General features: G+C 43.6%; 2 protein-coding genes and 1 long non-coding RNA gene across 8 annotated transcripts in view; 1 reads left to right on the top strand and 2 right to left on the bottom strand.

Annotated features, from left to right (window-relative positions):
- Positions 1 to 2,520: 2,520 nt before the first annotated feature.
- CUNH2orf74 (chromosome unknown C2orf74 homolog) lies at positions 2,521 to 5,997 on the bottom strand. Its single transcript, XM_037528811.2, has 5 exons — positions 5,835 to 5,997; positions 5,548 to 5,741; positions 5,211 to 5,315; positions 4,665 to 4,833; positions 2,521 to 2,966 (listed from the first exon to the last, which is right to left on the bottom strand). The coding sequence occupies exons 2-5, from the start codon at positions 5,661 to 5,663 to the stop codon at positions 2,814 to 2,816; spliced, it is 543 nt and encodes a 180-aa protein (XP_037384708.1). The 5' UTR covers positions 5,664 to 5,741; positions 5,835 to 5,997; the 3' UTR covers positions 2,521 to 2,813.
- Positions 5,998 to 6,037: 40 nt separating this feature from the next.
- LOC119258979 (uncharacterized) lies at positions 6,038 to 17,709 on the top strand. 2 transcript variants are annotated; one of them, XR_005128367.2, is made up of 5 exons: positions 6,038 to 6,114; positions 6,314 to 6,577; positions 8,651 to 8,822; positions 13,578 to 13,746; positions 17,144 to 17,709. It is a non-coding gene; the product is annotated as an uncharacterized LOC119258979 (long non-coding RNA). The 2 variants fall into 2 exon arrangements; XR_005128368.2 differs by lacking the exon at positions 8,651 to 8,822.
- Positions 17,093 to 25,174, bottom strand: part of SANBR (SANT and BTB domain regulator of CSR) — a 65,561-nt gene continuing 57,479 nt past the window's right edge. For 4 of the 5 annotated variants that reach the window (XM_054701582.1, XM_037527452.2, XM_054701581.1 and 1 more), the window contains 2 exons: positions 24,961 to 25,052; positions 21,673 to 23,737 (listed from right to left, as the gene is read on the bottom strand). In XM_054701582.1, coding sequence (XP_054557557.1) covers positions 23,701 to 23,737; positions 24,961 to 25,052 — 129 coding nt within the window. In that variant the 3' untranslated portion in view covers positions 21,673 to 23,700. Of the gene's footprint in view, positions 17,467 to 21,672; positions 23,738 to 24,960; positions 25,053 to 25,174 lie in introns of those variants that run through there. The other variant, XR_005128366.2, reaches the window with a different exon arrangement.

Raw genomic sequence — 25,174 nt, 5'->3', positions numbered from 1 at the left:
CTCAACCCAACTTTCAAGCACGGGTCAGGAGGTCCCGGCGCGGGCGCGGGTAAGATCCCGGGCGTCCAGCCCCAGGGGCTCCCACGCCAGAAGGCCGCGGAGAGCAGCTGGGGGGCGGGGGTCCCCCGCGCTGTCCCCACCCTCGCCCAGCCCGGGGTCCCCGCGGCCGGCCGCTCGCTGGGGCGCCGCCCCGTCCCGCCCGGCGGCTGGGGAGGAGGCCCGGAGGCCGCAGCCCGGCCCGGCCCGCGCCCGGCGCACCAGTGCCAGTTGTTCACGTTGGTGGCGTCCGCCCGCCGCTCCACGATCCAGCGCGGGTCCCCCGGCCCCACCTGGCCATGTCTCTGCGCGGCGGCGCGGACCCCGCCGAGAACAGGGGGGACCGCAGCGCAGGAGGCGGCGGGGCGGCTCAGGCGCCGCAGTTCCCGGCCCGCGAGGCTGAGGACTGAGGGTTCGCGGTGCCCAGAAAGTGCCAGAAATCCCTCCTCCTCCTCACCGCCCCGCCCCGCCCCGCTGCCCGGGAGCCGGCGCCCCACCCAGTAGTGAGACGCCTGGGCGCGGGGCGGGCGGGGCGGGGCCCGGGGGCGGGCGGGGCGGGGCCCGGGGGCGGGGCGAGGCCCGGGGGGCGGGGCTGGTGGGGCGGGGCCCGGGCGGGGCGGGGCGGGGCCCGGGCGGGGCGGGCCCGGGGCGGGGCCTTGGCGAGGTGGGCTTCCCGAATGGCGGGACAGAGCGGGCGGAGGTTGGAGGCCGGGGCGGAGAGGGCTTATGGGGTGAGCCTAGAGGCCTAAGTGTGGGTCTGTGCGGTACTGGAACAGGGCGGAGGGGTGTTCCCGGAGGTCGGGACCCGGCTGGCGGCTCGCAAGGGCAGGTGCCCAAAAGGGGAAGCCTCGGCACCCTCTTAAATGCCGAAACACCCCTCCAGGATTCATCATCGCTGTGACGATTATTTCCAGCGCGAGGAGCGGATGGCGAGTGGCGCGCGGGCCGCGTGTACACGCTGACCGGCGGCGTTCTGCGGGGTCACCCCGGACCTCGCTGTGTCCTGGGAGTCCGGCCCGCGGCCTCAGTGACCCTCTTGGCTCTGCCACCGACCTGTGAGGCGGGAGCGCAGCCGGCGCGACGCCGTCCCTCCTCCGAGCACGCGCTCCTCAACCACGTTTATTTTCCATCTGCAAGTTCCTGCAGAGGTGGTGCCCGATAGCTCGCCCCTGGACTCCGGTCTCGAGCCTTCCAGCATCTGTACGAGTAGCACGAGCTGGCCACTTCCCAGGGGCTTCGGGAACCTTTACACTTTAGCCATGTCGTGGTCCTTTACAGATGACGAAAGAACATGATTGAATTCGCATATTAGTGTAGCCTGATGCGATTTTACAAGCGTGTGGTTACTATTTAACGAATTTTCACCTTCTAGCAAAAACTTTGCACCAACTACGTGGAAGATGTTACTAGGGTGTCTGGAATTTTATTTATTTATGGTGAATCTTTATTTAGCAGGGGTAACCGGTATGACAAGGGTGGAAGGACCCAGCTGTTTCTATTCATCTGTGATGACCTGTCTTTTGCCTTATCAATAAAATAAGCTAGCTGGTAGAAAACATTGCCTTCATTTACTTACGGAGTTAGTACATTCCGAACTCATTTTCAAAAACAAGCCACAGCAATTATATAAGCAGACTGCTTTCAAACTGTTTTAAATCCAAAAAAATGACATTTTGATTTTACTTTTTATACTCTTTTTTACTTTTTATAGCCTGGTACTATACTCCACTTCATCAAAGGCATGGGCAACCAACAGAGGTATGAAGAGAAGATTGCAATGGCAGTTCTAGAGGACATAATTGTGAATTAGTTCTTCATCCTTTATTCAATTCATAAAGGATATTACTGATAGAACATTACAGGGTAAGATTTAGATTTGTAGATCTAAAGAACCTGGGGAAAAATAAAACTTACCAGAAAATTTACAAAGAGAGATGATATAATCATGAAATTTTAGTGGACAAAAAAGCAGTTGTAACTTTCATATAAAAATAATTTATCCTAGGGCCTCCCTGGTGGCACAGGGGTTAAAGTCTCAAAGCTATCAAGCTATCACCCGCCACTGCAGCATCAGTTCAATCCCTAGCCACGGAGCTAACCCACACGGCGCAGCAGACCTCTCCTGTCTTGCCCGCTGCTCCCCTCAGCAGTGTATTTCAGTCAGTCTGCCTGTTCTGTTCCCTGCTCTGTCTCTGGTGAATCCTCACAGCACCTGCACTTCTGGCCTGTACTCCAGTTCTTGATGTATAAATAAATAGATCTTTTTTAAAAAAGTTTCTTTTTGTGTCAACTTAAATAGTAGTTGTCAATACAAGAAAACTCAATGATGATTTTGTAAAAGATCCTCATCCTAGTTTTTGGAAGTTTCCATGGTGATAGCAGTGATGTTACTGGGTCATGAGTACCCATGATCAGAGCACTGAGAACATGTGCTACTTTCAAAGTCCCCATTAAATATGATATACCTAACAGACATCTGCACAAACACAAATAACTTTATTCATGTTAGAACAGTGTTTAAGAAGACAGAGTTTTAAGGACTCTTGATATAATCAATTTCTTGAACTCAGATTTGTTTTCAAAAAACTATATTCACGCTGAGTATTTTACTTACAGAATTTTGCATGTAGCCCACTATTTCTGCCTAAAGGTAAAATACTGACTGGATTTGCTTAATTCCCCATTGTTTTGCTGTTTCAACATGATTGTTATACCCCCTGTCATTTCATTGTTCAGTCTAAGGTTATATTTCTTTCACTTTTAGCCTCTTTTGAGCTTCATTTTCTCTCTTTATGTTGTCGAGTATAGCTTCGAGGTATAGGGGATGACTTCCCAAGGTCCACAACAATTACCTCCTTAGAAAATGTCACTCCTTTTAAAGGTCTTTTGTGGTTTTCAGCAGCTGAAGGAGGTTTATGCAAACTCTGATCCTGGAAGAAAATAGGACAAATTGTATAAATTGATCAATTAATGAATGCAACAAGTCCTGCTTTTAAAAAACATAGGTTGATTGGGCCTCACTGGTGGCACAGAGGGTTAAAGTCTCAGTGCTATCAAGCTATCAGCAGTCACTGCAACTTGAATTCGATACCCAGCCAGTGAGCTAACCCTCATGGTGCAGCAGACTCCTCCTGTCTCGCCTGCTGCTCCCCTCAGCAGTGTATTTCAGTAGATCCACCTGTTCTGCTCCCCATTCTGTCTCTGGTGAATCCTCTCACCTCCTCTCATATCTGTCCTACACCCCAGTTCTCCTATGCATAAATAAATAAAAATAAATCTTTAAAAATAAAATATATAGGTTGATAGATATATGTGCCTTGTTAGTGAGGAACAGAAAAATTATTTCTAAAAGATGTAAGAAAACAGTGATAATCCATCGTGATCTCATTTTAATAGTTCTGTGGTTACAAAAGCATATATTGATCTATTCAAATAGAATTTAGTGATATGTTATTCTCTCTGTGAAGTACTCAAATCCAAAAGGCACCTGGCCTGTCTTGCCTGACTGGGCAGGGGTTGTGTGCTGGAGGGTGGGAGGGTGAAAATCACTATGGAGCCCCAAACATGGAACTCAAGAAGGCACTGGCAACAGTTGTGTGCTTTTAGAGAAGAAGCCTGGAACTAGAACAGGGATATAGGGTCGGGTCCTGAACTTGGCCATTGTGGAGGTGTGGTCTTGAACAATTCATCTCATGTTCTCATTTGTAACACTCCTGAGAGTGCTGGATCCCTATGTGATCTCCAAAGTCTCTTTCCAGTTCTAAGATGCCAGGATTCTGAGAAAAGCAAAATGAAGGGGAATTATCAAGAAAAACACAAGTGTTGGGAAGAACAAGAAGCAAGTGTCTGGGCTTGGCACATAAAACCGGTTTAATAATATGAACCACTAAGAAGAGTGATTTAAATGACTGTGGATGGGCCTCCTGGTGGCGCAAGGAGTTAAGCACAGCACTATGAAGCAAACGGCAGCCTCTGCAGCAGCCTCTGAGTTTGATCCGAGGCCAAGGAGCTACCTACATGGTGCGGCAGCCCTCTTTTGCCTCGACCGCTGTTCCCTTCAGTAGTGTATTTCAGTCAGTCTGCCTGTTCTGTTCCCCACTCTGTCTCTGGTGAATCCTCACCCCCTGCATCTCTGGCCTGTACCCCAGCTCTTGTATGCATAAATAAATAAATCTTTAAAAAATAAAAATAAGGGCCTCCCTGGTAGCACAGGCGGTTGAACACAGCGCTGTGGAGCTGTCCGTGGCCTCTGCAGTGCTGGTTTGATCCCCGCCAGCCTTGGAGCAACCCACATGGCGAGCAGACCGCTCCTATCTCACCCGCTGTTCCCCTCAGCAGTATATTTCGTCAGTCTGCCTGTTCTGTTCCCTGCTCTGTCTCTGGTGAATCCTCTCACCCTCCCGGGCATCTGGCCTATACCCCAGTTCTTGTATAAATAAACATAATTCTTAAAAATAAATAAATAATAAATAATAAAATAAATAAATAAATGACTGTGGACACCGCAGGCCTTATAGGTCCAAACTAAGTTACAGGCAGACAAGACTCTTATTGTATCTAATCAAAAAATGTACCTCCTTTTCAAGCTAACATTCCAAATTGCCCCTCAGAATAGAAAAGCCCATCACCTCTTTATCATCTTTGTCACCATCCTCAGCATCTTGCTTCTCTTCTGTTTTGTCCTCGTCACCCACTTTGTTCTCTGTGGATATGGGCACTGATTCTTTACTGTGTCTCTGGACAAGAATGCCAGGCCTCGGGGGCATGTTCAAGTCCACGGGTTGCTTTAGGGGAGTCCTAGAAATCCATCAATCAGTAAACTTTTAAAAATTTGTACAGGGCCTCCCTGGTGGTGCAAGGGGTTAAGCAAAGCACTGTGAAGATATCCACAGCCCCTGCAGCAGGGTTTGATCCCCAACCAGGGAACTAATCCACATGGCAGAGCAGACCTTTCCTGCCTGGCCCGCTGCTCCCCTCAGCAGTGTATTTCAGTAGATCTGCCTGTTCTATTCCCCACTCTGTCTCTGGTGAATCCTCTCACCCCCCGCACCTCTGGCCTGTACCACAGTTCTTGTATGCATAAATAAATCTTAAAAAAAAAAATTTGTACATCCTAGCCACCATTCCCACATGCAAAAAACAGCTTTCCACTACACTGCAAGATGCAGACTTACTTTCCTTGGTCTCCTAAATTGCTCTTCTCCACATTAGCAGCTAAACAATCTCTACCATCTGTACAAGGAATGTTTTCTGAATCTTCCGGTTTCTCGATTTGGAAACTAAAAAAACAAATAAAAAAATTTCAGGGAAAAAAAATTGGTCTTGATTTTAAGACTTGGCTTGGAACATCACTTTTAAAAAGAAACTAGCATTTCTAAATCCCTGAAATGGAATAAGTAGATAGCTACAGCAGTATTCTTTGCTCAATTTTAAAATGTTTTATATTATTTCTAGATAGATTTTCTAGTGTGACTTGAAATTTGATCCCAATTTATCAGCATGAATTTATACCATTTATATAAAAAAGCCACCAATAAAAGGAAGATGCAAATGAGACAAAGTAGAAGGATGGTGAAGAAAGTGTTTGCTGTGGTTTCCAATCTCATAAGGTTAGTTAGAAGGCTCATCCACGCTCACAATCACAGACTGTCCAAATACTTTTTTCCAGCTCAGTTTGAAGGTCGTTCTCTTGTTCTTTCAGTTTTCTAGAAACAGAAGAATAAAAGGTTGTTTTCTTTGTTGTTCTTACGACGAGTATCATAAAAGAAGCTCTGCTTATTTCGGCGGAGTTGACTCACACTGGCTAATTTCTTTCCATGTGTTGGGGGCTGAGGTGGCTAGAGGGGAGACTGAGCTGGGACACTTGTGATCACTCAGGTCACCTCCCCTCACCCCAAAAAACGATCAGAATCTGGAGGAGAAAGGAATTGGAGCAGCTGGAGCTGAGCCCAGCTCCCCATTCTTTCTTCGGTGACATCACAGAATCATGGAACCACTGAATTAGAGAGACAGGAAGGTCACCCAACCCACCCATCACTTGAGGCAGAGGAATCACAGAACTCTTCTCAGAGGGCATGGGTGAGTGCTGCAACACACTGTTCTGGCCACAATTTGGGTAAGAATTTTCCTTAGTCTCCAAACACCATCTTAACCTCAGATAACATCTTGCTGCTGCTTTCACAGACCATGAAGTGCGGGCCCACTTTCTTCTTACAAAATTCCTTTCCATGACTCTCAGGTCAGTAATCAACTTACCTCCTAATGATATTCTCTCCAGGTTACAGCCCATATTCTTCAGATTCTGCTGGACTGGATCTACTCCCTAGACACACAAGGAAACAAGCTCTAAAGGGCCTGGCAACAGAAGAAGATGAAGAAGATGCTCAGAGAGAAGATGACCTGCAGTCTTGACCTAACTCCAGGCGAGAGTGAGTGATGACAACAAGGAGGAAGAGGGTAGGGCTACGGTTTTCTGAGTGTTTAGAAAAGGAGCTACAAAGGAATATGGCAGCTGCTGTCAACTATTTCTCAAAGTCAGAAGGTGAGCTCTGGGGGTCTTTGGGTTGCAGTAACAATAGCTCTCCTGGGGCCTCCCTGGTGGCACAGGGGTTGAAGATAGCACTATCAAGCTGTCGCCAGCCACTGCAGCAGGAATTCGATCCCCTTGCCAGCCAGGGAGCAACCCACATGGTGCAGCAGACCGCTCCTGTTTCGCCCGCTGCTCCCCTCAGCAGTTCACTTCAGTAGATCCGCCTGTTCTGCTCTCCACTCTTTCTGGTGAATCCTCTCGCCCCCCCACACCTCTGCCCTGTACCCCAGTTCTTGTATGCATAAATAAATAGATTTTTTAAAAAAAATAGCTCTCCTCCTGAAGTGCAGGGACTGCGACTTTTTTGTCCTTAGACAAGCCACCAAATCAGGACCTGCACATTCCATAAATGTTGAATAAATGTGTGTGTGTGGGGGGAGGGGGCATGTGTAAGCATAAGTGGAGTTATTGGAGGACTCAGGCCAAGGCTGATTTTGTAGATTATGTGAACATCTGAGGGCCTCTCTGGTGGCACAGGAAGTTGGGCACAGGACTGTGAAGCTATCCGCAGCCTCTGCAGCTCGAGTTCAATCCTGGGCCAGGGAGCACATGGTGCTGCGGCCCTCTCCTGACTCGCCCGCTGCTCCCCTTAGCAGTGTATTTCAGTCACACTGCCTGTTCTGTTCCCCACTCTGTCTCTGGTGAATCTTCTCACCACCCACACTTCTGGCCTGTACCCCAGTTCTTGTATGCATAAATAAATCTATCAAAACAAAATCATCTGGGCCTCCCCGGTGGCTCAGCGTTGAGCGCTGGGTTGCGAGGCTTGTCCTTGCTTTCCATCTACACTGCTGCCAGACTGAGACTTCTCTTTTGTCTTCTCTTATCTCATGTCCACGTAAAAGATTTCTTTGGGAGATGCGGATATTTTGTATAAATCTACTGTGGTCACACTGGTCTAAGCATGTGTAGAATCCCACCAAACTGTATACTTAAAATGAGAGTACTTTCTCCTCCTTATTTTGTAGATATTATACCTGAATAAAAAGGGGGAAAGGGCCTGCCCCCATCTGAGTGAAAGACAGCGCTGGTCCAGAGTGCCTGCTGCTGCCAGCTGGTCCTGTCTCCAAGATTAGTTGCCACATACTCTGCAAGCAGAGCCCTTCAGCAAGGATACAGTACTGAAACAGATCTGCCCGTGGCCCAGCAGCTCCACCTCTTATTGCGTACACTAGAGAAGGGAAAGCCAGACTCAACCAGATGTTTGTGCCTTATTGGACATTAAATAGGTTCTCTTTAGTCTCCCAATGACAACTGAAGTAAGAGTCTCGCCTTTTTTTTCCTTTGATCAAATTAATGCAGACTTTTCCTCTATCAAGTTAGTGGGCTGCTTGGAAATCTCATTTTAGGTTTTAGAAAGCTAAGTATAAGTTCCTGAAACTCTTCGAATTGTGATATTTAATAGGGTACTTCGGTTAAACTAGTTTTATTTTTCCTTTTACATTGATAGTCAAAACCTCTCAAAACCATTTTTATTAGAGGATGAAAGAGAAAAAAATGGCATCAGATACCAAGATAAATGGCTCTTACCACAGTACACATAATTTCCACACAGAAAAATTTGCTCTGCTGAAAAATCTTTGTTATTTATGATTCGCAGTTAACCTTTTCATGCAGAAGTCATTTAAAAACTTCAGAAAGTCATTACAGCTTGATAGGTTTCAGGCAATCTATTCATCACCCAAAGGATTTTCATGGAACAAGTAGCACCGGTTTGCCTTTGGCAGGATTGGTGATAGCAGACAGCACTCCTCTCGGTAAGAAAATGGGCACCAATCCCCAAATGTGACTTTGTAGTAGAAGCACCTGAAAATTCAATGCGAAAGATTTAGCCAACTTTGACAGTTAAGTTCTACTCATCTGGAATTGAAAAGTCCTTGAAAGAGAAAGTGTCAGGAGCAGTGTACAGTTGCTATTATATTACAACGGCCCATATTTGGGTTATAGCCACAACACTTGAGAGCCACCCCACCCGCCCCCCTTCCAGGGCACATTAAAGTTCCCTTGTCTTGTGCTCTGCTACAGGCTTTGTGAGGATGGACGAATACAGAGTTGGATTCAGCACACTGAGCCATCACTTCAGAGGCCCCAGCCCACTCTCCTGGATTGTGAAGGGCCCACCTGGGCTGCAAGCAGGAGAATGTTCTTGCCACTTGTTTGAGCATCATGTCTCTGCCTGAGGCTGCTGCTGTTAGAGGTGACGTTGTTACCACAGCTGTTTACCCAACTGGAACAAATTGGTGGGAGTAGTTTGTTCCTCCTCTTTTTTCATTTTCTTCAACTTATACACTTTTTGCCTTAATTTCCTTCTAAATATAATTTTCTCTAAATATAATTTTCTCTAATGTGACACAGTTAGTGAGCCCCACATTCCAAGGACTTTGAAAACCAGATTGGTCCCTGATCCCATACCTTTTCTGAAATGTCTGGGAAACATGAAAACTGATCTGGTTTATATGTTTCTGGGATACAACCTGACCTATTACTATGAGTCCAACCCAGGGCCTCCTTGGTGGCACAAGGGGTTAAGCATCAGCACTATGAAGCTATTGGCAGCCACTGCAGCATGAGTTCTATCCCCCACCAGAGAGCTACACACATGGCACAGCAGGCCTCTCCTGTCTCGCCCTCTGCTTCCCTCAGCAGTGTGTATCAGTAGATCCTCCTGTTCTGCTCCCTACTCTGTCGCTGGTGAATGCTCTCACCCCCCACATCTCTGGCCTGCACGCCAGCTCTTGTATGCATAAATCAATTTTTTTTTCATTTGCATATACCAAGCCCCTTTTCGTGACGTCACCAGAGCGCGCCTGACAAACCTGTGACCCTTTTTTTTTTTTTTTTAAGATTTTTTTATTTATGCATACAAGAGCTAGGGTACAGGCCAGAGGCGTGGGGGTTGAGAGAACTCACCAGAGACAGAGTGGGAAACAGAACAGGCAGAATGACCAAAGCACACTGCTGAGGGGAGCAGCTGGTGAGCCAGGAGTGGTCTGCTGAGCCATGTGGGTAGCTCCCTGGCTGGCTGGGGATCGAACTCGTGCTGCAGTGGCTGCGGACAGCCTCACAGGCTGCGTCCTAACCCCTTGCGCCACCACAGAGGACCCCAATAAATAAATATTAAAAAAAAAATAGTCCAACCCAGCGAAGGGCACTGCCTAATTCCAGCCCACCTCCAGAGCAAGCTTCCCCCAGAGCATGTACAGGCCATACCTTTTGCCCATTACAATGTTCCTCCCCATTTAACACCCCCTTAAAAACTCTAGCACCATAGCAGGCATTGGGGACCATTATCAAGAGGCAGCTGGAGGGCCTCCCCTGGTGGCGTAGGCGGTTGAGCACTGCACTGTGAAACTGTCCGCAGCCTCTGCAGCGCAGGTTCAATTCCAGCCAGCCGGTGAGACTCCCACATGGCGCAGCAGACCTCTCCTGTCTCGCCTGCTGCTCCCCTCAGCAGTGCATTTTGTCATTCTGCCTGTTCTGTTCCCCGCTCTGTCTCTGATGAATCCTGTCACCCTCCTGCACATCTGGCCTGTACCCCGGTTCTTGCATAAATAAATAAATAAATCTTAAAAAAAAAAAAAAGAGGAGGATGGAGGGACTGATTTTGGTGTTTGCCTTGGTAGTTCAAGCCTTACAGGCTCAGGGCACTGTCTCCGCCTGAGGCTGCTGCTGTTAGAGGTGACGTTGTTACCACAGCTGTTTACCCAACTGGAAGAAATTGGTGGGAGTAGTTTGTTCCTCTTCTTTTTTCATTTTCTTCAACTTACACACTTTTTGCCTTAATTTCCTTCTAAATATAATTTTCTCTATTTATACTGTTATGATTTATATATATATTATTTTCATCTATTTTTTTATTTGTCTTTCTCAACCCCTCTAATCATAACCGCTGACCTAAACATTTTCTGAAAAGAATAACAGGAATTATCTAGGGCTGGGCTTCTCTATCTATGGCAAAGAAGCAGATTTTCATTTTTTCCTCTCAATCCTCTGAGGACCAATACTTTAGTAACACAGAATTAAAGTGATCAATAAAAAGTGTGAAATCGGGGCCTCCCCAGTGGCGCAGTGGGTTGAGCACAGCGCTGTGAAGCTGTCCGCAGTCTGCAGTGCGGGTTCGATTCCCGGCTGGCCAGGGAGATTCCCACAAGGCGAGGCAGACCTCTCCTGTCGTGCCCACTGCTCCCCTCAGCAGTGTATTTCATCAGTCTGCCTGTTCTGCTCCCCACTCTGTCTCCGGTGAATTCTCTCACCCTCCTGCACCTCTGGCCTGTACCCAGTTCTTGTATAAATTAATAAATCTATTTTTTAAAAAGTGTGAAATTGTTAAGGTTTCTAGGCATTTACTCTCAATTTCTGGATTTTGTTACAAATAATTTAGGGACCAACACTAAGGAGCAGTGATTACCAATTCTCTCATTTATTTGTCTTTGACAGCATTTTCCTTTAGAAATTTTGGAAAATGCAGAAAAAAGAAAATAAAATCTCTTATAGTTCCACCACTGAAGAGATAAAAACTGGTGAAATATACTGATATTTCATACGGTATACACACATACACACTCCCCCCCACAGATCTTACTTTACATTTAAAAACTTTTAAAGCTTTTTTATTTATTTATTTATTTATTTATTTATTTATTTATTTATTTATTTATTTTTATAGAGGTATGCTTTATTTATTTGTTTTGCTGGTTTGTTTGTTTGTTTTGTTTGTACATGCACTGGGTACAGTCAGAAGCGCGGGAGGGTGAGAGAATTCACCAGAGCCAGAGTGGGGAGCAGAGCAGGCAGAAGGACTGAAGTACACTGCTGAGGGGAGCAGCGGGCGGCAGGAGAGGTCTGCGCACCATGTGACCCTCGCCGGCGGCTGGGGAGCAGCCAGGGATCGAACCGGCGCCACAGAGGCCGCGGGCAGCTTCGCAACCCAGCGCTCAACCGCTGCGCCACCGGGGAGGCCCTAAAGCTTTTTTTAATTGAAGTTACATTGCATTATAACATATTTCCAGTGTGCATCACTGAAAATCAACTCGCGTATATACAATATTCAGTTTACCACTAAAAGTCCAATTCTATTCTTTGCTTCTCACCCGCTTCTCACCATATGTTTATCTACCCTTCTTCCCCCCTTTCCTTCTGGTGTATATGTATTTTTAAAAAAGATTTATTTATTTATGCATACAAGAACGAGGGTACAGGCTAGACGTGCAGGGGGGTGAGAGGATTCATCAGAGACAGAGTGGGGAACAGAACAGGCAACTGACTGAAATACACTGCTGAGGGGAGCAGTGGGCGAGCTCCCTGACTGTCCAGGGATTGCACGTGTGCTGCAGAGGCTGTGGTTAGCTTCATAGTGCTGTGCTTAACCCCTTGCGCCACCAGGGAGGCCCTGTATATGTACTTTTATATTAAATTTTTTAAAATTTGGAACTACTGTATATATTTTGTTAAATTTAACATTTTTATTATGAAAATTTTCCAATGTCTTTCAATTTTCATGAAAATGACCCTTGGGACCCCTCTTTTGGGCTGCTCATTAGAAAGCCCCACTCTGGACAGCTTACTTGGCCCCAAGGGCCCTGTTGCAGCAGTCAGCTGCACACACTCTTCCTTGGATCAGAATAGCAGCATAGGTGCTGAGATACATGGAAGGACTAAAGAATTGTTTGTTTTTTCTCTGTTAAGCTCCAGAGAAACTTCTGGAGTTATACTTTCATAGATCTCTCAGGCAACTGTGAAGCAGAGCTGTCACATGCAACGACCTGCAGATGCATTATAGCATCCACGACTATGGAAGCCATGACACCATGGATCTATGGCCTTGACTCTCCACATACAGATTAAGTGACACACAACCCCAGAGGAAACCACACTCATTCCCTGCCCCCATCCCCATCAACTCGCTCAAGAACCTCCTTCCTTCATCTAGATTCAGGCACCATGCTTAAAATTGGAAGAGGAGGGCGCAAGGGGTTAAGCGTCAGCACTATGAAGCAGTCCACAGCCTCTGCAGCACGAGTTCGATCCCCAGCCAGGGAGCTGACCCATATGGCACAGCAGGCCTCTCCTATCTTGCCAGCTGCTCCCCTCAGCAGTGTATTTTAGTCAATCTGCTTGTTCTGTTCCCCACTCTGTCCCTAGTGAATCCTCTCACCTCCCCGCCGCCACACAACCTCTGGCCTACACCCCAGCATAAGTAAATAAATTTTCAAAAAAATTTCAATCTGGTATAACAGGGTAAAAGATAGTAATTTTCCAGCACCCATCAGTCTATGATAGTTGAGGGCCAGGCATGCTGTGTGTGAGGGTTCAATTTCTTACCCACACATAGACATCTAGAGGGTTGTGTGTGGGTGTGTAAAGATGTGCCCTGGGAAGGACTGAAGAAAGAGCATTTTCTTTGAGGGAAGGGAGTGAAGGATTGATTTCAAGAGAAGAGCGCAAGACTAGGACCCAAACATAAGGCATACTGTTTTCTTTTCCTTGGATTTTGGGAACCATCATATTTACGATTCTCCCCTCCCCACTGAAAGGTTCGGCTCGGTAAAGAAAAGGAGAGCCAGGCTAAATTTCTCAAAGGGAGGGAAAATTTATTGCACCCTGGGCGGACACATGGACCCAAGGTGGGGGTCCGTGAAGCCGCGCCCATTGTGAGGAGAGATGTCCCTTTTATAGGTTGAGGAGAGGTTAGGCAGGAAAACTGGGTTGGCAGCGGGGGAAACAGGTTTAGGTGGAACAAAGTTGTTTTTCATGGAGCCGAGTTGTTTTTCTCCTGTTTATGGCTTCAGTTTTGGGTTGTTGGTATCAGTGGTCCTGGTGTCAGGGTCATCTTGTCTTTTTCTATGTGGGCTTCCTCATTCCTGGCCCCTGCATCGACTTTTCACCCACCATGTTGTAACTCCTCCTAGTTATCCCCAAGTTTTCAGTAAACCCTTTGCACCCTTCTTTACAGAGGCACTGGAGACTTAGGTGGGAAAAGGCTATCCATGAGACTTTGGACTCCTTCCCTCCACCCCCTGTTGCTTCTGCCAAGGTGGACAGTGAGAGAGGAAGGCCCGTTCTCTACGGCTTGCACACCAGCATACGAAGAACATCTGCAGAGGTTCAATTTCATCCCCTCGGTAAGTATTCAAATAAAGAATACTCACTTTCACCCTTCTCTCTGTTTCAAGAGAAATAACAATAGTAAACCATTTCCCTCTCTCCTCACTCCTCTTAGATGTCCAGTCACCACCAGCTTCCTTCCTCTCAAGTACAAAATTCTTTAAAAACTATTTCTTTCCCTTGCAAGGTTAGTTTCTTAAATGGCATGCTGTTCATCTTAAAAGGCAAATAACCTCAACTAGAATTTGAATAAAAAAATTTGCAGCACCCACACTTCCTACCCTGATAGATTATGTGCGAGGATGACGGCCAACAATTTCTCCCATTCCTGTCTACACAAGCCACACCTCCACCCAGAGGGGGAGTCATTTCCTCTGCCTTTGAATCTGAGGTGGCTAGTGACTTGCTTTCACTAATAGAAAGTTAACAGAAGAAATGCACTGCTGATTCAGCCCTAGACCTCAAAAGACTTGCAGCCCTTGCACTAACTCTAGGGGCCCTGAGGCACCAGGTAAGAAGTCTAACCTTCCAAGCAGAGGGTAGACCTAAATGTGAAAAAGACACTAAATGTGAATAAGGTCATCTTGGAAAATTCAGTCCCAAACAAGTGATCTCAGCTGTCTTAGTCCATGGGGTGCTATAACAGAAATATCATAGAACTGATATGGGCCTCCAGGGGTTAAGTCTCAGAGTAATCACCACTACAGCCTGAGTTTGATCCCTGGCCAGGGATGTGACCCACATGGTGCAGCAGACCTCTCCTGTCTCACCCGCTGCTCCCCTCAGCAGTGTATTTCAGTAGATCTGCCTCTTCTGCTCCCCCCTCTGTCTCTGGTGAATCCTCTCATCTCCCTCGACCCTGGCCTACACCCCAGTTCTTCTATGAAAAAATAAAATCTTAAAAAAAATACTTTTAAGACTAAACCAAGAAAGATGGTGGGAGAACATGTATCTACTATTAATAGTAGTTACCTTAGGAAGGTGAAATGGGCCTTCCTGGTGGTGCAAGGGGTTAAGACACAACCTGTGAAGCTATCTGCAGCCTCTGCAGCATGAATTCGATCCCTGGCCAGGGAGCTACCCACATGGTGCAGCAGACCTCTCCTGGCCCGCCCGCTGCTCCCCTCAGCAGTGTACTTCAGTCAGTCTTCCTGTGCTGTTCCCCACTCTGTCTCCCGTCAATCCTCTCACCCCCACACCTCTGGCCTGTACCTCAGTTCTTGTATACATAAATATTTTTTTAAAAAGGTTAAATTATGGGAGATTTTTATTTTTTATGTTGCACATTTTTGAATTTGAAAAAGTTACTGCTTTATTTTTTTAAAAGGATAAATTTAAATGGTTCCAAAAGAAATATGAGGTACACACTGAGAAGCTTCTTACCCCACTTTAGTCTTTCCTTCCATCCCATAGGAAAACATGATTAGTAGTTTCTTGTGTATCTTTCCAGAATTTATGTGAAAACAAGAAAGGATCATACAATCCTATTCTAGTAATTCCATTGGCACCATTTTGCCATCAGTATAGCTCACTTTGTACCTGTGTCATATGTGGTAATTCTTGAAATACTCCAAACTTTTCAATATTATTATGTCTGCTGTGGTATCTGTGATCAGAGATCTTTGATGTTACTATTATAATGGTTTGGGGGCACCATGGCTATACCCACATAGGATTAACTTAAATGTTGTGTGTGTTCTGAGTGCTCCACCTACTGGTGGTTTCCCACCTTTCTCCCTCTCCTTGGGCTCCTTGAGAGATGAGGTCAATTAATAACCCTACAATAGTTTCAAGTGAAAGGAAGAATCATACACCTCTCACTTTACCTCAAAAGCTAAAAATAGCCCTCCATGGTGGCGCAGGTGGTTAAGTGCGGCGCTGTGAAGCTGTCTGCAGCCTCTGCAGTGCCAGTTCGATCCCCGCCAGCAGCGGAGATGCCCACACAAGGAGGCGGACCTCTCCTGTCTCGCCTTCTGCTCCCGTCAGCAGTGTATTTCATTAGTCTGCCTGTTCTGTTTCCCCGCTCCGTCTCTTGGGAATCCTCTCACCCTCCCGCACATCTGGCCTATACCCTGGTTCTTGTATAAATAAAAAAATTCTCAAAAAAAAAAAAAAGCTAGAAATAATTGTTTTGAAGAAAGCATGTCAAAACCCAGATAGGGCCTCCCTGGTGGTGCAAGGGGTTGGGACGCAGCCTATGAAGCTATCCGCAGCCACTGCAACATGAGTTCAAACCCTGGCCAGGGAGCTACCCACATGGTGCAGCAGACCTCTCCTGACTCACCCACTGCTCCCCTCAGCAGTGTATTTCAGTCAATCTGCCTGTTCTGTCCCCTACTCTGTCTCTGGTGAATCCTCTCACCCCCACACCTCCGGTCTGTACCCCAGTTCTTGTATGCATTTGCATTCTCTTATTACAACTGATACGAAAAATCTTTTTGTCTTAAACATATATAATGTTTAAGTCTATTTTTTAAAAAGATTTATTTATTTATACAAACACTGGGGTACAAGCCAGAGGCACAGGAGGGTGAGAGAATTCACCGGAGACAGAGGAGGGAGCAGAACAGGCAGAAGGACCAAACTACACTGCTGAGGGGAGTAGCGGGCGAGACAGAAGAGGTCTGCCACGCCATGTGGCTATCTCCCTGGCAGGCCGGGAATGAACCCGCGCTGCAGAGGCTGCAGACAGCTTCACAGAGCTGCGCTCAACCCGCTGTGACACCGCGGGGACCCTAAGTCTATTTTTAATGCTTTTTTGTGAGCTTTTTGTTTCCCAGTCCTTGGTCAATTTTTCTAGTAGCTGACCATAAATTAGTAGGTGTCACACAGTAATTAGTTAACATATTTGTATTTGGAGAAAACGATTAAAAAAAATAAAAAGATGTTAAAATTCCTTTTGTAAAAATGAACATACCAGCTTTCCTCCCCGGAGTCTGTAAAGCTGCCAGATTGATTCACCAGCTCCACCAGGAGGGGCACAGGGACATGCCGATGCCCACTCCAAGAGGACCACGCCGACGCCGGGCATCCATGGCGCACGCGCACTTCATTTCTACCGGGAAATTTGCCTGCGCATGCCCCACTGACTCCCAAATACCCGGGCACGGGCTTATAAACCCACGTTCCTGGGAAACTCTGCTACATGATCCTGCCTTCTCAAGGCTCATCATGTCTCAGAAAATTTCAGAAGATGTCTCCAGGCACTCTGAATAAGAAATTCCATTACAGCATGACAATTCCTGTGACACTCCAACAACAGTGTTTCATCCAGCGGCATTCAACACCTGAGTGCTCAATGGCGTCTCAAACAGTATTTAAAGTTGATACTTTTTCTTTGAGGAGGAAATTGGATAAAAATTATATTCAAGCATGTTGAGTTTAATAATGTTATGCTTTTTTAATATGCCACAGGTTTTGCAAGAGAGAAGCGCTCTCAGACAGAAAAGCCTGAAAAAGCCACCTGTTTCACACATAAGAAAAGTTGCTGACTTGTCTCAGTTTGGTTGATGCGATAATTGAAACCTCACAAAAATATATAACCTAATTGGACAAGGGGTCACATTTCTGTAATTTGTGAGACTTCTTGAAAGTGGTGGATAGAAGCCCAAGGAGTTCAAGCTAAATCTAGAGAGCTGGTTCTACATGTCGGAGAACTGATTTCTTCCATAAGGAGCAATAATGTTTTCCCTCCTGGAAAAACATCTTGGATATCCAGTATCTGGTTGTATTATAACCTGAAAAGAGAAGCTTATTGAGAAACCAGTACATTTTTAAAAATAGGTCCTAGTAAATGTTGCCATTTTTGAAATGAGATAGCATAGCTCAATGTTTCTTCAAAATGCACACTTTTTACATCATTTCATAAATGGTATGTGTGTATACACAGAAACTGGAATATTATTCAGCTGTAATAAAGAATAAAAATCTCAGCATTTGCAACAGCCTGGATAGATCTTGCGCACATTACGCTAAATGGAATAAGACAAAATTGCCTTTTGGCTAAGATCAAGTGTGGAATAAGACAAAGACAAATACCATGTGCTTTATATGTATTGTCAAACAAGGATCTTAGAGAACTGGGAAGCAAATGGCTGAGACAGTTCCAGATCTCAACATATAGGAGAGCAAAGAGTTAAACCTTCTAATTGCAAAACTCTGAGGAGATTCAGAATCCTTGCTTGATATACTGAAAGCAATAGTTTGTTAAAACTGGTCCTTTTAAGTCAGGTAGATTTCTTATCTGATTTACTCAAGGACATTAGTGTCTAATCAAATGTCACCACATTTTATTACTCAAAGGTAACAATATATAGGTAAAAACTATCTTATTCTGATACCAGGTTCTAACTACTGCTCTTTGGTGAATGGTCCATTTCACCAGAAAGAATCCAGAGGATGAACAGTTTGTTTCCTTATAACCTAAAATTCATACCAGCCTCATTAACATACTAAAATCTCCACCTGTGGGAGGAGTTGAACAATTTTTCTGAACCTGCCACACATGTGGAAGTATGAGATACCCGCAGAGATGAACGGTGCCACCCAGACTTTGTCCCACTCTTTTCCTCCCTTTTCAAAAACCCTTAAAAAAAGGAAAAAAGAAAGAAACCTTTCTCCTATTCAGGGAGAATGTCTGTGGGACCTTAACCCCTTTTTTGCTATTACCCACAGAAAGGAAACTATCCTTCCTATGACAAATTTTGTGTCTGGTCTATTTGAGGCACTTCCAAGTGATGAATCCCTTGAGTTCAGTAACATGTAGGATCTATAAAGAAACACTTGATCTTTGATCTGTTTTGGGTCAATATTTTTTTTCTTTTTGTGCAAGGTATGAGGTGAGGGTCTAACTTCATTCTTTTGTATGAGGTTATCTATTCAATTGTCTCAGGATTATTTGCGGAAAAACCTATCTTTCCCCACTGCACAGTCCTGGTACTGTTACTGAAAATTACGTGGTCATAAATATGAGCTTATTCCTGAACTCCACTCTGTTCCATTGATCTGTCTTTATGCTAGTACTACATTGTTTTGACTACTGTAGCTTTGCAGTTAACATTTGAAATCAGGGTCTCCCTGGTGGCACAAGGGGTTAAGATGCAACCTGTGAAGCTAATCACAGCCACTGCAGCATGATTTCGACCCACAGCCAGGGAGCTACCCACATGGTGCAGCAGATCTCTCCTGACTCACCCGCTGCTCCCCTCAGCAGTGTAGTTCAGTCCCTCTGCCTGTTCTGTTCCTCAGGTGAATCTTCTCACCTCCCACACCTCTGGCCTGTACCCCAGTTCATGTATGCATAAATAAATAAATCTTTAAAAAAAAGCATTTGAAATCAAGGGATGAATCTTTTTTAATTTCTTTCAAAATGCTTCTAGTTTTTATAAGAACTGGTCATGTCACTGACAAATATTAAGAGCCAAGCTAGGTATATTTTCTCAAAGAAAAATCTTGGAATGAGAGCTGCTATTAAGACTATATTCTAATAAACCCACAGATTTATGGTCAACTAATCTTTGACAAAGGAACAAAGACTATGCATTGGAGCAAAGAAAGTTTGTTCAATAAATGGTGCTGGGAAAACTGGGTCGCTACATGCAAAAGAATGAAGCTTGACCACTACCTCACACCATACACAAAAATCAACTCAAAATGGATTAAAGAACTAGACATAAGACCTGAAACCATAAAATACATAGAAGGAAATATAGGCGAAACACTACGGGATTTGCACATCAAAGACATCTTTACAGACACATCACCCAAAGCAGTGATAGTGAAGACAAAGATAAACAGCTGGGACTACATCAAATTAAAGAGCTTCTGCACAGCAAAAGAGACAATAACAAAAACAAAGAGAAACCCCACCAACTGGGAGAACATTTTTGCACCCAACACTAATGATAAAGGACTGATCACAAAAATCTGCAAAGAGCTGATGAGACTCAGCAACAACAAAGAAAATAATCCAGTCAAAAAATGGGCAGAAGAGCTAAAAAGAAACTTCTCTGAAGAGGAAATGCAAATGGCCAACAGACATATGAAAAAATGTTCAACATCACTTGTAATCAGGGAAATGCAAATCAAAACTACCATGAGATACCATCTCACACCAGTGAGAATGGCACATATTAAAAAAACTAGCAACAACAAATGTTGGCGAGGGTGTGCAGAAAAAGGAACTCTCCTGCACTGTTGGTGGGAGTGCAAACTGGTCCAACCACTATGGAGAGCTGTGTGGAGATTTCTGGACCTACTAAACATAGAGCTTCCATATGATCCAGCAATTCCACTCCTAGGTATTTACCCAAAGGACACAGAAACATCCATTCCAAAGAGCACCTGCACCCCTATGTTTATAGCAGCACTGTTTACAATAGCTAAGCTTTGGAAACAACCCAAATGCCCAAAAATAGATGACTGGATCAAGAAGATGTGGTACATATACACCATGGAATATTACTCAGCATTCAAAAAAGATAAACACATGCAATTTGCAGCAACATGGATGGCGCTGGAAGTTATCATGCTCAGTGAAATAAGCCAAAAAGAAAAAGAAAAATACCGGATGGTCTCACTCATAGCAGGAATCTAGAAAACTTAAATAAGGGACCAGGAAAATGAATATAAGAAAGTGAAAATCAAAATCAACAAAAAACTATGAACCAGAGATACTTTGTGGGGGGGGGGGGGCGGGAGGGGAAGGATTGGGGTCAGAATGGGGCATTTGCAATTGTATGGGGGAATATAAAAATAAAATTTAATATTAAAAAAAAAAAGACTATATTCTAGCCTTCACTCAGTAAACTTGTCTGAAAACAGCACAGGTTAATACAGTAGAAAATGGGGGACTCCCTGGTGGTGCAAGGGGTTAAAGCATCAGCACCATGGAGCAATCCGCAGCCACTGCAATACAAGTTCGATCCCCAGCCAGCAAGGTGGCCCACATGACACAGCAAACTTCTCCTGACTCGCCTGCTGCTCCCCTCAGCAGTGTATTTCAGTCAATGCGCCTGTTCTGTTCCCTACTGTCTCTGGTGAATCCTTTCACCCCCACACCTCTGGCCTGTACCCCAGTTCTTGTATGTATAAATAAATAAATCTTTTTTTAAAAAAAGTAGAAAATGAACTATAACCACTACCAAAGTATTAGGTGCCTTGTTTCTTTCATGCACTAAATGCAAACATACACCAGTCTCAGTAACAGGAAGAGGGATAACAAAACTTTCAACAATTAAAATAACAATGCAACAATAACAGTTAATATTATGGCAGACTTATTATTATTAGCCATAAAGTACTGTGCTAATAGTTTTAGATCTACAAATCTCCCCCACCACCCAACAATTTGCTAAGAGTGGGACTATCATCCCTATATTATTTTTCTCAAATAATCACCTTCAAATAAAACTGGGAGAGACAGCCTATTAGAGGTAGACTACTTAGTTCCTTATAACTGAGAGGTGTGAAAGGTGAGATTTATAATAGTTGCTCAGTGAATAGTTGAAGGTTGATTACAGGAAATGAAAGGTGCTTCTTTTTGCTCTTGAAAGATTAGCATGTTAGTGATTCAGGCTTTGTTTCCAAAGCTTTTAGCACATCATATAATACATGGGTGTGCCTTCTAAAGAAAAATAACAAATGATGCAATGGTGTAGAATCAACCCTATCACCAGATAACCTTTTATCTGGTGGTGATAGAATATTTTATCCTTTAAATGTTCTGTTCAATCTTTATCAGGATAGCCTCACTTGAAGGAATCTTAAAATTTACAAAGTTTACCTTGTGAAAAAGCTAATTTTCTATGAAAACGAGTGAGATAGAGCTCATCCAGACCATATCTGAGAAGATGTAATGACTCAGATCAAGGGACTTTTCAAAAACAACTTTTGTCATTAATGTTTATTTCAATTTAAGAAATGTGAATGTAAAATTAATGTAAGGTAAAATCTCAAAAGTATTTGGCAAAAGTGGGCCTCCTGGTGGCGGAAGGGGTTAAGCACAGCACTGTGAAGCAATCTGCAGCCTCTGCAGCATGAGTTTGATCCCCAGCCAGGGAGCTACCCACATGGCACAGCAGACCTCTCTTGTCTTGCCTGCTGCTCCCCTCAGCAGTGTATTTCAGTGAGTCTGCCTGTTCTGTTCCCCACTGTCTCTGGTGAATCCTCTTACTCCTGCATCTCTAGCCTGTACCCAGTTCTTGTATGCATAAGTAAATAAATTTTAAAAAAGTACTTGGTAAAAGAAATGCCATAGAGTTTGATTTAAATGTTTGTGGTAACTGTGCTATGTATTATAAACAAAAATTGACATAATAAAAAAGCACATTCTGAAGATAATTAAATTGTTTATAAAAATCAAATCAGTGGTACAGTCCACCCCCCAGAGGAGAAGTAATTTGCTTTGCTGTCATCAGTTAAAAATGAAGAAAGTGTTGTTTTTTTTTTTTTTTTTTTTTTTTTTGTGGGACCCTCGCTGGTGGCCGGGGAACGAACCGGTGCTGCAGAGGCTGCGGGCAGCCTTGCAGCCCAGCACTCAACCGCTGCGCCACCAGGGGAGGCCCGAAAGTGTATTAGTGTATTTTCTTTTTCTAACCTGTGACCATCACAACACTAAATACATGTACATACCTAAATCTTTTTAATTAGAGAATAATATAATAAACTACAACAAAACTCTGGTATTTAACAGGTAGATAATATGCTGCAAAACAATTTCTTTTAAAATAAAAAGTCTTATAATCCACTTCAAAAATATCAAACAACTTGGAAAAATGCATAAAATGGAACAAAATTCCCAAACAAGTTCAAAAACCATGGCAAAGTCATATAATATCAAATATCTAATTTCATTTATCAACTGAAACACTCACTAAAAATGATTTGTTACATTCAGTGTAGACTGAAAGTAACACTTCAGCATTTCAACAGAAACTGCCTTTCTGTTACATATTATCAAAGCCTGTCCTCTAAAAAATTTAAAGAATTTCAACTATAAGGCAAATGAAGACTAAAAATACAAACAGTGCATCTTAAAGTTTTTCAGAGACTTATGCTATATGTAATTTCTAAACGTAGCTTCTCATATGCTTCTGTGTGAAACAAATTTTTCCTGAGCACTCTTTCTGCTTGGTTAGTAATAACTGCTTTAAAGGGCTACAAAAATATGGTTGGGATTCAGAGCCCCGAGAACCGCAGAGTTGGGGTGTCACACAACTGAAATGATTTACTATGCCAAAACTTTCAACAGTTATTTTAAGAAATTCAGAATGACACTGGCTTCATAGATGAAAGTGGTAATAATTAGAAATGCCACTTTAGATGACCAACAGATAAGCATTAAAAACCAAAAGAAAAAAAAACGATTGGATTAACATTGTGCTTTCCATGGAATAATGCTGAAAAAAACGAACTCTTCTACCCAACACAGGTAATACCTCACCTTGAAACTTTATTTAATGCAGTCTTGAGGTCTGTCACTCCTTAGTATTCATGCAAACTTAATATTAGAATCACTGGAAATTTTATCACAAAAACTGTAGTCCTCAATGGTATCCCAAGATTTACAGCCCAAAAGACATACCACAGTCAGTGCATATGCATGGCAGCACTACCAGCTCTCCTCCCCTAAGGCTTTAAAAATAGCTTAGCTACTTGAGAATTTGGGTCTCTTCTCTTTCAAATAAATAAATAAAGGATAACAAATATTAGGAATCCCTTAACTATGCAATTTTATAAATACTAATTTTCTACACAGTCTAGATCACACTAAGGAAAATCAGAGTTAAGAAGTTTCATATTTACAATTAGATTTCATAAGAACTAACCATATAACCCTTAGCATTTATGTGGTTTGCATGAATGATTAATAACACATTTTAAAGTCATCAGTCTGAAGATCTTCAAGAAGTGAGCAATTTCAGACATCTAGAGGTGTGTCTTCTGTCTTTTCAGTTATATCTGAAGGTGCTTTATACAGGACGCCCTTGACCAAAACGATTTTTAGACCTAGATTTTTTAAACAGAAAAGAAAGTCAGTTGCTGCTATTTTAGATAATGTTGGCTTGACAGATCAAGGTTTAATAAAACTTCGTGTAATTCCATAATCCACTTTTTAAACCCCTGAAATGATTAGTATTTTGGTATTCAGTGTTCTTTGATTTTTGGGAGATAATATGGCATATGTGCATATATACATTAGCAGAAATGTCCCATAATTGAATATATGAATATTTCTTCAGTGAAATGAATGTTTACATCAAATGGGATAAATAAAAATTATAAATAGCATCATTGTAGCACAGTTAGGTTTTATTTACCACTTATGTATGAAAAAAATCTTCTGGCTTTCTAAGATTCTTGGATTTCAGAATTGCAGATAAGGCATTTAGATCTGGAGTACTAATGACCAAATCTCAGTTATTGTTCATCTTTATAAGAAAATTGTGAAGTAAAATAACACAGAACCCACAGATTAGATTTTATTAACAGAATAAAGTAAAACAAAGAAAAGACCTCAATGATTTATATAAATGATATATAACCTATAGACAGTATTAAAATTCTGCTAATTCACAGCACTATAGCTTATATTTTTATCAGCAGGGGACGCAACAGAGGTGATTCAAACAGAAAACTTAATAAACTATACATTTTTTAAAAAATTTTATTTAATTTAGAATATAAGGACTGGGGTATAGGCCAGAGGTGCATGGTGGGTGGGAGGGTGGGTGAGAGGATTCACCAGAGACAAAGTGCAGAGCAGGCAGTTTTAATACAGTTGCTAAGGGAAGCAGTGGGCAAGACAGGAGAGGACTGCTGTGCCATATGTGAGTTAGCTCCCTGGCTGGGGATTGAACTCAGCCATAGCAGTCACAGTGCTGAGACTTAACCCCTAGGCCACCAGGGAGGCCCTATACTTTCACTAAACTTTGTGTTCATGGGCCTCCCTGGTGGCACAGGGGTTACAGAGCTATCAAGTACTATCAAGCTATCACCAGCCACTGCAGCATGAGTTTGATCCCCTTAGCAGTGTATTAAATCTGCCTGTTCTGCTCATCACTCTATCTCTGGTGAGTCCTCTTACCCCTGCACCTCCCCGCCCTGCACATATTGCCAACACTCCAGTTCTTGTATGCATAAATAGATCTCTAAAAAAAAAAAAAAGGTGCCCCCCCCCCAAAAAAAAAAGGTCACCCCACAGCTTTCTAAGCTCATTTATGCTGATTTACCTTGTGTTTTTCTCTGAGTTGGTTTGCCGTGCACTGACTGGCACTGAGGCCTTGATTTGTGCTTCTAGCCTGGAGTAAATACCTCCTGCAAACTGCAGAGAAAGGAGCACAATTAAATTATCTTTAAGAAATCAACAAAAGCTCTGCTTTATTAAAATGGCACACATTTTAACGCAGAAGCAATTTTATTTGTGAGTTCTAAAATTTAGGCTCT

This window comes from Talpa occidentalis, unplaced genomic scaffold (genome assembly GCF_014898055.3).
Source record: "Talpa occidentalis isolate TD23 unplaced genomic scaffold, MPIMG_talOcc4v2.1 talOcc4.5, whole genome shotgun sequence".
Lineage (NCBI taxonomy): Eukaryota > Metazoa > Chordata > Mammalia > Eulipotyphla > Talpidae > Talpa > Talpa occidentalis.
This window is presented reverse-complemented; position numbering and strand designations above follow the sequence as displayed.

Bases quoted from the DNA above. Each gene is read 5' to 3' on its own strand.
- CUNH2orf74 (XM_037528811.2), bottom strand. From the start codon at position 5,663: ATGAGCCTTCTAACTAACCTTATGAGATTGGAAACCACAGCAAACACT. The intron at 4,834-5,210 runs GTAAGTCTGCAT...ATGGATTTCTAG, and splicing joins AATTTAGGAGACCAAGGAAA to GACTCCCCTAAAGCAACCCG. The intron at 2,967-4,664 runs GTGATGGGCTTT...ATTTTCTTCCAG, and splicing joins GTGACAAAGATGATAAAGAG to GATCAGAGTTTGCATAAACC.